The sequence below is a fragment of the Misgurnus anguillicaudatus genome, chromosome 25 (genome assembly GCF_027580225.2).
Source record: "Misgurnus anguillicaudatus chromosome 25, ASM2758022v2, whole genome shotgun sequence".
NCBI lineage: Eukaryota > Metazoa > Chordata > Actinopteri > Cypriniformes > Cobitidae > Misgurnus > Misgurnus anguillicaudatus.
Window position 1 is genome coordinate 6,269,923 of NC_073361.2, and position 13,851 is coordinate 6,283,773.

The following is a 13,851-nucleotide window of genomic DNA, read 5'->3' on the forward strand; positions in this document are numbered from 1 at the left end:
ATTGTTACGCTAATCCGTAAACGAACACAAATTTCATAAGCATCATAATGTTTCATAAAAGTCGAATATCTGAATCCATCTACATACAAACATATCGCGTACCTACCTTACCAAAATAAACAGTGCAACGACCCTTTCAGACCCTTTGCCTCCTGCAGCCGTTTGCATCTCGTGGTAAAGCAGTAAAGTTATGGATGTTAATGTTTTTTGCTATTTGCTAATCCAGGCTTTTGCTGCTGTTGTTATAAAACATGTCTTTCGTTTTGTGGCTCCTGTGCAGGTTGTCAATTCAGCAAGAAAGTTTGCCATTCTCCCTCTGTTTACAGACGGGATGTGAGCACACGTGAATGCGCTGATGACGTATAGTGTCTGCGTAAAAAAGTTGCGTGGTGGCATTCAAATTACGCTTACGCTTATGGATGAGGGACAAAAAAGGCAACGTCCGTTCGGACTGAGATCTATGATTGATTGAAATTTTTTTGGTCCTACGCCTTTCACACGACACACATTTCTACAAATACATTTAAACAACTTAACATAGTGATTGCTATCAAAATGCGAGGAGACTTTTAACCAGCATGTTTCTGGATCAAATAAGATACCCTGCCTTTAATATATTGCAATATATCAGATACATCAAAATGTTATTTTCTTTATTTTAAATAATGTGCTGTGTCATACCACGATGGTAAAAACAAAGATAAACAATATGTTGAACAGCGATATTTAACAACTCGACATAGATGCCACGCAGAACTATAATTCTACCTTTACTGACACAGAGCTGGGGGTGATAGCTGCCCTGCTGCTCCAGGGTTGTGTGTACTTTCAGTGCATGTGTTCACTACTCACTATATGGGTTAAATGCATTTGTCAAATGGGCTACCATACATTGGTAATTACGTTGCTTCACTTACCAATGATCCAGAGGATAAGAAGGTAGTCAATCAGTTCTAAAGCAGGACCCATGGTATTCTTTTTACCCTCATTGTAGACCAGCGAGTACAAGTTTAGAAGCAGCAGAAAGGTAAAGTAGGAGGCGCTATGGATGATGAATTTGACAAACGGTGTGTGGATGACATGGCCAACACGAGATCGAGGTCCCAGCAGGTAGCAGACGGACAGCAGCGGCCACAGCAGTGCAACACTCAAAACAGACAGGATCTTCAAGCATGTGTGCTTGCGTCGATAGCTTGCCATCTCTCCAAACCACACTGTGTTCAGAAACTGCTGACAGTTGGATTGGGCCACAAACTATAAAGGTTCGATCAAAGAAAAAACACATAAGAGAACAAATAACAACACATGAAACAAACTGGTTTCAAAGTATTTAAACTTCATTTTAAATTAAATTTTGTTTACTTCACATTCACTGTCATTACGTTGTGTTCTATATGTAATGCCATAATATCAACCTACTCTTCAGATATCAGTATTAGCCATTAAAAACATCCTTATTTACCTCCTTTTGGTTGTATTTGATGGCCAGTTTGAGTCGACTGAGATTCATGCGCTCCTCAAGCAGGCCTCTTTTGTTGATGTGGTCCTCATTGGACGTGTGGTTTAGTATGACCTCCAGCTCACGAGAGTTACGGGCCTGAGCCAACAGGTCTGTGGCAAACATCTTGCACTGTTTAGCAAGCTCTTCATAATCATTCCTTTAATACAAACAGAATTAAACCCAGAATAACCATTAAAAGCTAACTTACTACCCTATTTCTGTAAAACAAGAATTGAAAAAGGGGATCCTATTCTATCTATCTCAAGCTGAGGGCAGGGATACACCTCAAACTGGTGGTCATCCATCACAGGAGTGAAGTCTTATTAAAATAGTAATTGTTTAACTTGGGGTACTTTGTAGTGTTGTACTACCTAGAAAAGGTATGTGGGCCTGTTTCTCTAAGCTGTAGAAAGGGTCCAAAAATGTTGGCGCTCTTCTGGGTATTTTGTGTTTAAGTGTAATATTTAAAAAATCTCAATTTCAGGAACTTTTTCATTTTGAGGATAAAGTCAAAATTATGAGAGGAAAGTAATAACATTATGAGATTAAATTTAGCTGAAATCCCTGTAGGACTTTTATCCATCACTAACTCTGTCATTACCGAAACTCCACTTCCACCAGGCTTAGCTCTTTCAGGTCAGCACTGAGCTCAAATGCTCTGAGAATGGGGTCTTCTTCTGTAAGCATGATCAAAGATGGGCTGGCAAGGCACCGGTAGATATCTAGACGAAACCTGCATGACACACAAATGAATAAATATAAAAACCTGCCTTGCACATGATGTTTTACATAAATTAACCAGATGGTAAGAAAACACTTTATTATAAGATTTACATGCGGGTCAGTGTATGATTAATACATTTAACCTTATTAATTTTAAGCTAGGGGTCTGACCTTAAAAGATAAATCAAAGTTTGTTTTTTAAAACGAGCACTGAGTCAACCATCAGGACCTGATACAACTTTGGACAAAATCACCCTTTTACCCTGAGATTGTAAAATCTTTCAAAAGGTTAATTGTTGCCCAGCCTGCACCTGCCAAGAGGTGCCCAAGGTGGAAGGTGCTCTGACCCCCTCAAGGCACATTTTGTGATCAGTAAGCTAATGAAATGGCATCCACAACCCAGTGGGCTAGACTTTGCTTGGAGAAAACCTCTCCCTTCTGTTATCCTCCAAAGCAGATAAAGCACTGTTCATAGCATCTATAGCTCAAAGTGCTGTCTGAATAGATGTGTGAAACACACACCAAACACAGCAAAAAAAGGGCTGGGTCATCCTCCAGAGCAAGGGCTTGCAGACTCACCACTTGATCATTACGTTTTCGCTGAGGGGTTAAGCCAAAGAGACCTGCCGCTCAGCAGTGGTACAGCAACGGTGGCGAGGGGACATTACATCCTTTAGTGAAAGAGGGTTACATCCATGCTGAGGGAGTAAATGTCTACAGTGCTTAGAGGAGGGAAAATGAGTCAATACTTTGGTTTCGCCTCAGACTGCATTGCCGCACTTGAGCTGAACAAGCATTAAAAGGATGCATTTTGATAAAGATACAAACTGTGGTGTACCAACCTCAGAACATTTGCAATTTTAGCTGCCAGAAGTACCCAGGGGCCTTTCTGTGCGATGGAACAAAAAGAGGCCGCAGATCCAAGCCACAGCCGCAAGGGTAATAGTAAAAGTCCTCTACACTGTATACCAGCACATATTGGGCAGAACTTGCAAATTCCACTCTACAATTTTAATTGGCACATTTTCAAAAGAATGCCATGTTATTGGTCCCCCAAGGTCGAATCCCTAGTGTCCCTACATCGACACAAAGTTAAGTGACAGAAAGAGAACCTTTGTCCAAAACTTGCCAATAAACTAAGGTAATTATAAGTCAAATAAGACAATAAACATAACATTTACTAAAAGATTTGGTCAGAAAAAATGGTTGCCTTGAGTGACGAAGACTGTCCTTCTTGTTCTTGGCATTACAGAGGGTGCACTCGCAACCAACAGCGTGGGGTCGGGGAAGCGAGATGTCCTGTTTTAATAGCATGGTCAGAATCTCATAATTGTTTCTGTGGGCTGCAAGAATGACTGGAGCGACATCCATGGTAGTAGAATACTCCGGGTTCTGGATGCGCTGCATCAATTTCTAGAAACAAAAAGATCTGATTTAGTAACATGAATTCAGTTTTAAGGATAACTAACATCTAATTCAACATGCATTCTTTCTTTAAAGTCCACCTTTAATTTGAATTTTATCACTTAAACTCATCTTTGAACATCATGATCATAGATATGTATATAAAGGCTAGATGGCTCAAGGCGGAGTCCCTAACGGCATCACCTGGCGGCCATCTTACGACAGGGCGCTCGCTCACTCGTAGCATTGAGTTTAATGGTGCAGGTACTTTTAAATGACCATAACTTGCTCAATTTTCTACCGATTTTCAAACGCTTTGGGTTTTTACAAACGTTATTAACGTGGCTATAATTCTGGATGCTTTAACATGTTTCATGAATTTATTTTTTATTTTTAGTATATGTATGCAGTGTCATAGGTACATCTTTGACGTTTATAACAAACGAAACCGTTTGAAAATCGGTAAAAAATTAAGCAAGTTATGGTCATTTAAAAGTACCTGCATCATTAAAACTCAATGCTACGAGTGAGCGAGCGCCCTGTCGTAAGATGGCCGCCAAAATGCGGACGTTGCACTCAATTGGCCAGCAGCGCGGACGAGCCATCTAGCCTTTATATACATATCTATGATCATGATAGCATGTCTAAAAGTTTTTTCTGTGACAGTAATTTCTTTATGCTATTAAATTGAAACTATGTCTGTACATTCCTACATGACTATTATGGTAGGGGGGAAACAGTGAAATAAGTAATATGTAGTATATGATAGTGTTGTAGTCAAGGCCACCTAAACCGAGACCAAGACAGGCCGAGACCGAGACAAGACCAAGACTTTAAAGGGTCGAGACCGAGTCAAGACCAATACAGGCCGAGACCAAGTCAAGACCAAGACTATTGCAAGTCACTGCATTAAAACACTTATGATAAAATGTGGAATATGCATATGATTAGGCAATTCTTGTCTGTGTGTGCGTGCGTGCGTGTGCCATCAGAGAAGTTGATAAAATACTCAAAGGCATTGCAGATATGTGGGAATTTATCTTTGTCTGTAAGCAAGTGAACAAACTGAAATCAACTTAACCATTTATTCTGAATTGTCTTTCCATGACTTGCCATCCACTTAACACAACGCAGGTGTTTTTAGTAATAAAATTTAAAAAATTGTCATTGGGAGGAACTTAAACAATGCTTAAACAATGCCAACATCATATGCTAAACCTGAATAAACTGCATAAAATTAGTGATAAAAAATAAATTTGTGATGTGCCATCAGTTGTGGTCTTGACCGGTCTTGAAATAAAATTCTGAGTCCTCTTTGTCTGAGACCGAGACGAGACCGAGTACAAATGCGGTCGATTCCAAGACAAGACCAAGACCTTTAAAAAGTGGTCTTGAGACCAATCTTAACCGAGACCGGTCTCGAGAACTACAACACTAGTATATGAAGTAATATAGGTGGGTACAAAGAAATGTATTCATTGTGGTTATATTGTACTTGTTTGACAACACTAAACTATGGAGGAAAAAATGTCAAAGAGACTAACCGCCATGGAAGGCTTCGAAGAACGTCTAGGCCGATGGTTCAGCAGGATATCAACAGCTCCTACAACTTCTGCATCAATAGCCACTAATAATGCGTCTGTGGCCTGCTCAAACACATGCACACACACGCATCTCAGATAAACAGACTGGTTTTATCCAATGTTATGTAATATTTGAGTACATGGGTGTATGCTTACCTGGCAGCCATGGTCTAAGAGCAACTGCAAAATGTCCAGATTCTCATTTTCAATTACAATGGTGACAGCATCTCTCCCCAGCACATCCACACAGTTAATGTTTAAGTCACCTTGTCGTTTCTCCTCAAGAAGCTTCTTTACCATATAGTAATCACCTGAAAAATACAGTCAGGCGACAATACATCAGTACAGTCAAAGTGTACACAGCATTACACTACAAGGGTTTGATTCCCAGAGATACACAAACTGATAAAATGAACAGCTTGAATGCATTGTAAGTCACGTCTGCTAAATGCGTAAATGTATACAATTCACCTAAATAGGTTATCACTAAGACAACACTGCAGTCAAGGGTCTGTAATGGAAAAACAGAGCCCTTAAAGGAGAGATATTCCTCTCTGAGTCATGTTAAGAATGACTTTATATGGTAAGAATGTCTTCTAAATGACTCCTGCCTGCACAATGTAACCATTGTAAAGTACAATTCATTATTATAAGGGTTACTATGAACTGTAGTTTAATGAAATACAGTAACGCTGAAGGGTCTTAGATTCATAGATGATTTAAAGTTATTGCAAATATGATTCAGTTAAGTTAATATTAAATAAAGTCTAGTATTATTTGTTTACAGATTCCTGAAGTTATTATGCAGTATGTATTGCAATAAAATCCTTGTATTTTTAATGGCTTGCGTTGTGTACTAAATGTAGTATATAAAAGAAAGTGTAAGCCTATTTTAGGCATGTTTTATCATCTCACCTCATACACAGCAAAATCACTAGTGTTAAAAGTACACTGCTGGTGTTTATAGGAGTACCACCAGACCTGATGATACCTATATATACACCAGCAGTGTACATTTAACACTGGTGATTTTGCTGTGTACTAAAGCGAGTGTCAATGGCTAAATAAGCGTTGCTCCATTCATTTGACCTTCTTTTGAAATTTTATACATTTTAAATTGTTGTTTTGTGAATCAATTTATAGCACTTAGGTTGTTTTTAAATGTGCTATATAAATAAACCAATCAAACAATTTTTAATGCAGTTTACTTTAAAAGTCATCTTTTAATATTCCAGTCCCTCAAATAATATATTATACAGTATAAATAATTAGACAGTTACACTGATATGTCAACTAAATGTTGTAATGTCAACTAACTAGCTGTAAATTTGACTAAAACATACATATAATCTATACAGATGCAATATTTTGAAATGTTTTCTGTCACTATTTTAACAACAGGCCTACGGTAAGTTGTTCAAGATTAAAGGTAAAGTAAAAATCTATATTACTTCTTGAATACCATATTTTCCCAAGATCACATTTGACAATAAAGCAAAAGTCTGAAAAAAATATTTAAAAATGATTATTATATTAAACTAAACATTAACATTCAGCTAAAACATAAACTAAACATTCAGCATTATTGCTAGGAGACATGCAATAGTAATGTGACACATGAGCTCACCCTTCTCGCAGGCTAACAGAAAGAGCTTCTCATCCAAAGTGGTCTCCTCCTTCACCTCTCTGACGTCCTTTAACGCCAGATATTTATCCGGAGAGGACGAGTCCGTGCCCTGATAAAGAGCAGCCATTATAACAGAGAGAGAATACGGCAAAGCACTGATGTGCATCCCACTGAACAAATCCTTACACCTTTATACGCATGAAACCACCTAAATCCCAGTACGAAGTGTATAATACAATCGCCGATCAATCCTGATGTAAAGGATGTTAAGCTCTATGATGAGGCCTCGACTATAAATGACAGAGGTTGATTCCTTTATCATCCGGATAACATCCGGGACTCGAAAGCGAAAAGTGTTATTCAGCATTAATCGATAGCGATAATCCACATTAATGCGCATGTATAAATACAATCTGAAGGATGTTAATAACCAAATCCCGGCCAAACGAAAACATACGTAGGAGCAGACAGGAGCATCGCGATGTCCTGTGTTGCGCTGGTGCTGATGAGGCTGAGTGAGAACGCGCATGCGCGCTTACCACCGATGAACATCTTGTTACATAAGCGATGGATGTCTGCACATATAACGCAATATTTTTGCACATTAAACTATACATTTAAGCAACACACCAAGGATGAGAGTATTTAAAAGGTTAAACGTAAAGTAAAAATCGGCACATGGCACAGTGGCGCTCCTTAAATTCAAAAAATGATGATGCTCTTTTTTACTTTCATCGAATATCATTACATTCTTCACATGGTTGTTTAAAAATTTTGGTTGACTAATTACACAAACTAGCCATGGTTTTCAGTGTTCGAATTATGACAAAGCTTATGGGGGGGTCCCCTAAGCCCCACCCCCTGCCAAGCCCTAGACCCTTTCATTATATGCTCACTGCGATTTCATTAAGTAAGATGTGTTCTTGGATTTAATCAAAGAAACTTCTTTTACCCCTCATATTAGTGTGAAACAGTGCCGAGGCCAGAATTTTTAAACTGAGTGGACTTTGGTGAAATATGGTGGACTTTAATGCCTACTCTCAAATTACCTAATTTTACAATATAGTAGTGGTTAAATGGATTACGTTATTTGATTCTTGCATCGAATAATGAGAACAAATTAAGAAATTATAAGCATATAAAAATAGAAAAGAACAAATAAAATAAGGTCTAACAGTAGTATTTAGCTAAAGAATTAAAATTAAATAAATAATAACACTGTCTTCTTCTTCATTGTATAAATTATAATTCATCTTTTATTTTCCTTTTGTCTTCTCGTGTATAATTAATATAATAATGACACAAAGCAGATTTCTTGAGGGCACTCAGGCACTGCCACTTTAAGACGGATGCATATACTGGACGGACGGACAATAAGCACGGATCCATCTACTGACACACATCTGGGCTGCGTTCAGCCCCGACGAAACGTTGCACAACGTTTATTAAACAGAAACGGTGATGCATTGAACGCCCTGTTGTGATGACGCAAGAGTTGCAACTACGGTAGCTGAGAGGCCATTCTTTGTGTTCTTTTTTAAATGTTTCTGAAGCCTGATGAAATCGTTATAAATGTGTGTTTAATACTGTAAGAGCCCCTTAAAGTTACAGTCACTGACCTTGCCGTCCAGAATGAAAGACAACATTTCAACTTGAACCCATTGAGCGAGCTGTCTCTTTACTACCGCGTGGTTTTATACACCTTGCCGCTGATTGGGCTGACATTTCTGACACACCCACCAAACAAGAGAAAACGCTTCTAAAACCTGTTGCATTCCGTTGCACACCGTTTCCAGGAAACATGTCGTTCAACCCGGAAACCGTAGCAAATCGTTGTGCACCGGTGTGAGATTGAACGTGCCCCTGGTTTCTCTGTGAACGGTTTGCACTAACTAACTAGCTGGCGGTTTATTATGAGAACACGACACGTGCACGATTGCGATATTTCAAGGTAATTTTGTGTTTGCGTGATTTTTGAAAGCGCGTCTCCGAGCATGCGCTTATTAGTGTGCGTTCATTTATGTGCGTCTGCGCGCACAGAAAACAGCTCACTTTAACATCTTCTTGCGCTCAAGTTGTTTAAAAGCGCTTGCATGTTAACATTTGCAAGTGTTAGAAACACATGCAAATGATAAACTTTCTAGAAATAGTAATTTTTTCTGAATGATGCGTATTTGAGGGATTGGTATTAAAGAGAGTATCATTTATTTTTTATTTATGTGTGATTGCTCCTCCTGCTTTCCCAATAAAATATGTTGTCTCTGGACCAGCCGTCAATCTGAGAGGGTAGCCTCGCCACTGGTATGAAATAATAGTTTGAGAGGATTTTTTTATATCCCCAACCATAAAAAAAATGACTAAAGATACTTACCGTCAAAGAGGTGAAAATAATCCACACGCAGACACATTAACTCGTCTGTCAATTCCTTCAGAAAACAGAGTGATCGAGGCGCAGTTGAGAGTTTACATTTATTTCAGACAGAAATCTTTTGGATTAGTTCATTGCGAAATTGGGACAAATAATAAACAATATCTCTTTGTGACAGCACAGCACGAAAATGCTAAATTCATGTAGTATTTTAATTTTAATAAATACCAGGGGACCCCCCCCAATTTACATTTTATAGGCGGTCCCTCAAGGCTTATAGGAGGTCCGGGACAACCCCAACCATCAATTTGAACACTGATGGTTTTATTAATTAAACCTAAAAACATGGCCACTGTATTTAAACCATGGGTTCCACAATTAAATTAAATTAAAGTTTTGTTACAGTATAGTTTAACTTTGCTTTTTTGTAACATGGTTACACTTTAACTAATTCAACTGTTGTTAATTTTGTAGTCAGAATGTACTATTTGCTGGAAAATATAGATTTCTGATCATTCACAGCTATGAATATGACAGTTAAAGGGTTAATGCTCTTTCTGTAGCTTTTATAGCAGTAAGATTTAATAAAAATGCAAATAAAATAGTTGATGTTTTGGTATTTTATTTACCCTGTTATTGTTCCCACTTTATGGATTGCTGTGTCTCCCCTGTTATTCAGGAGTAATTTAATTGTCATTTTGTACTATGTTTCAGCCAATTTTGGTATAAATAAATAAACTGTGCAAGGTCAGTCTTTAAAATATGTCATTATTCTACTTATGTGTATTGTTGTGTTAAATGTACCGCTGATATTAGGACAGACTGACATGCATGTCATGTGATGTGATGGCTGTAGGTGAGATCTGTATTTTTTTATTGTTTATTATTCGGTCACTTTGTTACACCTTGCTATACTGCAGTGATATTCACATACAGTAACATTATTCCCCAAATCTTACCCTGGAGGGCCAGAGCACTACAGAGTTCAGGTCCAACCCTAATCAAACTTACCCACCTGTGATTTTCTAGTGATCATGAAGACCTTGATTAGCTTGCTCAGGTGAGTTTGATCAGGATTGGAGCTAAACTCTGCAGTGCTCCGGCCCTCCAGGGTAAGATTTGTGGAACCTGCAGTAGGGCAACAATTGTGTAGTATGCCCTACACAGGACACTAGGTGGTGTTGTGAGTTTTGGTTACACGTCACAGATGTTCCCTTTTTTCAATTTCACCTTGATCACTCTACATATTAGAAAACGTACATTAACGAGTATGTCATCTAACATATCTGAAGGACTTTGTGACATTCTGGTCATTTTTATAGAGCATCTACATCTACAAGTAACATTTTCCAAAACTTCCATACATTTCTTAACATTGTCATTTCCCCTATCAAAACGCAGATAAAAATTGTTCAGCTCATTGTTCAGCATCATTATTATTAAAGGACAAGTTCGGTATTTTTCACCCAAAGCCCCGCCCCCAGATTGTTTATGATGAAATAGAACGGTTTTGACCGAAATTTCGACATATGCGGCTGCCCCAGAACCCCCGGGTGCCCGTTGTTTCACCTCCCACCTCCACAATGGGCCGACAGGTGCACTGGAACAATCCCTCCCAAAATGCACCAAACCCTCGTCCACAAAGACGTGAAACCCACCGAGCGGTCAGGGGTGCCCACCGGCACGCCCACACAAAAATCGCTGCAAAAGACACACTCCAACAGGTTTTATCGTAGTTTTTGCCAACTCCATTGACTTGTATTAGATGTGCTGTGAGGTACTGTATTACTCCGCGCCGGGAACTTTGTTTCTATTCTTGCAATTGGCAAAGGCGTATTAGCGCCACCACCTGGGCTGGAGTGTCTATTTTTCAAGCTCTAAGCGGAAGAATATACGGGTGTGAGGCGTTTGAAAAAAATATGTCCAACGAATGCTAAAACACCTGTTGGAAAGCATCTTTTGCAGCGATTCCCGTGCGAGCACATCCGTGAACACCCCTGACCACTCAATGAGTTTCACGTCTTTGTAAACGAAAGTTTAATGCATTTTAGGAAGGACTGTTCCAGTGCACCCACAAACCCACCGTAGAGGTGGGAGGCGAAACACAAACACCCGACAACTCTCGGGGCCGCACACGTCGAAACCTCAGTCAAAACCGCTCCACCTCACCACAAACAATCCGAAAACAGAACCCCAAGTGCAAAACACCGAACCTGTCCCCCAATTTGTCTTCTGGGAAATGTAGCTTCTGAAGGACATTACTAAATTAATTAAAGAATAATTGAAATCAATCACCCATGTTTAAAAGTTTGTATACATGATATGAACATTTGTGACAGATTATTGTGTCACACACTTTGGTACAGATGATGTTGTGAGTAAATGTTATAATTAATCAAATATTGCTTTAATTTTACATGTGTCAAGAAGGACAGATATATGAGAGCAACATGTCAATCTCATTGCTGATGACAACATTGGCTGGATGAATGTCTTCAGTTGTGTAGTGACATGAAGTCATCTGCCAGACATCGAGGTAGACCACTCCCTTAACATCACTGAACATCTCTCTCATTACTGTGTTTAACTGCATCCTGTGCCAGTCATTTCCTAATTCATTCTGTAATAAAACAAACTATAGTCACAAAACAGTGCTAGAACTAAGCAAAGAAAGTGTTTAGGCCCTTTGACAGCAAAAAAGCACCAAAGCAACATGAATTTTTAACTACTGAACCTTATGATCTTATTAATAGAGAGTGTATGCTACTGCTTCTATTTTGTAGTTACTCCCAGCACTGCTCCAAATAATTGAACAGGCAACTGTTCAAGTTAAAAGCATACAGTAGCATCCAAACAGTAATGCACAGAATCCTAAAGTAGTTTGAAATTAGAAGAGCAAATGGCTAAAATGAAAGTCATGCAGTGTACTTTACCTTTGTGAGTCCAGTGTTGCCAGACTTGATAATGACAGTAGTCGTTGGTGCACGCTTCAATAGCGCAACCACGGCTTGACGAATTGTGGCCACTTTATGTACATAAAACGTTATTGGGTGAACAACCAGGTGGGCAAATATTGTGAAGACAACAACCACATGAGGACCACCTGTTATAGAATCAATTTCATTGCTGATATAATGCAGGTCAGCAGCTGGCATTTTACGAAACTGCAGAGGCAAACCATGTGGCCTCCAGTGAATAATGATATTATTTGTCAACTCCACAGCCATCAAGGGGCCATTCTGGGAATCAACGTGAAGATGAATCGTTGTCAGACCTAAATAAGTAAAGTTAGTCAAATGAAATATTTGCTTTTCTTATTTCTGTAACATATATCAATTTTATTATTCCTGATATCGTGTCTATATTAACTCTTTTCCCGCCATTGACGAGATATCTCGTCAATCAAGAGAAAACGCTTCCCCGCCAATGACGAGTATTTCCGTCTTTCCGCAATACCGCTATTATCCACCAGGTGGCGCCCTTCCGCAACTTTTTAAAACCGGAAGTATTGCCCTATGGCAAGCAGTTGCATGTCCGTGTCTGTTTTAAAGATCGCTCTGAATGGGATCTCTATGAAAAGTCCGTCACAAAAATGAAATTATCTCAAAATGTGGTGTTTTTACAGAAACCTACCCATATAAAAGCTGATTACAAAAGAACTGCTGAAGGTAGGATGAAACGTTTTTTTTTTGTTTGAAAGCAAAAGGTCTGTTCTTTCATTTGGTATATTGTATGTTTATATATTTGAAGAAGAACATTTTCTGGAAGGCATTAAACTTTTGTGAAAATCATGAAAAACGCTGGCGCTGGCGGTGAAAGAGTTAAAGTGTCTTGTTCATACAGTACAGTAGTATCATTCTAGGATCACAGTTTAAAAAATTAACCAGCAACCGTTAAACCAGCAAAATAATATAAATTTTTTTATTCCTCTCTGCACTGTTTTTTTATCTAAAATGTATTTTCTGTAAAGCTGCTTTGCAACAATGAAAAATATATAAAAAGTGCAAGAGAAATTCATTTGTAATTATTAAATAAACTGAATCGTACTGAATAGCAAGAGTGATACCATTAAATGACTTACCTGGCAAATTTGTTTGAAAAAACTCAAACCATTGCCTTGTGGTAGAGTCTCCCATCAGGTAAATTATCTTGTTTTTAAGACAATTTATCATTTGTGGTGGACTAAAACTTTGAGTGTTACACACAAAGGACTTCCAGACATCTTTCAAATAAAACCCTGCAGGAACTGGTGTAGGCAAATCAGATCTGCATTTTTCTGTTGTGCCTAAGAAAGAGAAACAACATTTTATATACATATGTGACCGTCTCAAAATCAAATTTTGAGATAAAAAGCATTAAAGTTTGATTTCACTCATGGACTTTACTAAATTTTAAAGATACATATTATATTAGAATGTTATTTACATTATGTAGGATGATTTTATGTAGAAAACATAAAAATGAATTTAGTTGGCTTTTCACAGGGAGGGTCACATATTATCTATTATATTATTAAAGAAATGCTTAAATCCAAGATCCAAGATGCGTTTTTTGCTCCATTTCAAGGGCACTTTAGGAAGGGAACGTGTGTAAACAGACAATCCAGATAAATAGAAAATGATTGTTTTTATTGCACTATGAGACA

At 38.3% G+C, this 13,851-nt stretch overlaps 2 protein-coding genes across 11 annotated transcripts in view; both read right to left on the bottom strand.

The window, feature by feature from the left end:
- The window catches only part of trpc1 (transient receptor potential cation channel, subfamily C, member 1), a 34,118-nt gene extending 26,133 nt beyond the window's left edge, over window positions 1-7,985 (bottom strand). The window contains exons 1-8 of the mRNA XM_073864195.1: window positions 7,296-7,985; window positions 6,839-6,947; window positions 5,368-5,522; window positions 5,173-5,274; window positions 3,435-3,637; window positions 2,103-2,234; window positions 1,463-1,658; window positions 918-1,254 (exon numbers count right to left, since the gene is read on the bottom strand). Of these exons, the coding sequence (XP_073720296.1) occupies window positions 918-1,254; window positions 1,463-1,658; window positions 2,103-2,234; window positions 3,435-3,637; window positions 5,173-5,274; window positions 5,368-5,522; window positions 6,839-6,947; window positions 7,296-7,367 (1,306 nt within the window). The 5' untranslated portion in view covers window positions 7,368-7,985. The remainder of the gene's footprint in view (window positions 1-917; window positions 1,255-1,462; window positions 1,659-2,102; window positions 2,235-3,434; window positions 3,638-5,172; window positions 5,275-5,367; window positions 5,523-6,838; window positions 6,948-7,295) is intronic.
- Window positions 7,986-11,289: 3,304 nt separating this feature from the next.
- LOC129425527 (NXPE family member 3-like) overlaps window positions 11,290-13,851 on the bottom strand; it is a 133,826-nt gene continuing 131,264 nt past the window's right edge. For 7 of the 10 annotated variants that reach the window (XM_055181525.2, XM_073863975.1, XM_055181524.2 and 4 more), the window contains 3 exons: window positions 13,288-13,491; window positions 12,140-12,480; window positions 11,290-11,826 (listed from right to left, as the gene is read on the bottom strand). In XM_055181525.2, the coding sequence (XP_055037500.2) occupies window positions 11,629-11,826; window positions 12,140-12,480; window positions 13,288-13,491 (743 nt within the window). In that variant the 3' untranslated portion in view covers window positions 11,290-11,628. The remainder of the gene's footprint in view (window positions 11,827-12,139; window positions 12,481-13,287; window positions 13,492-13,851) is intronic. The other 3 variants (XM_073863978.1, XM_055181530.2, XM_073863979.1) reach the window with 2 other exon arrangements.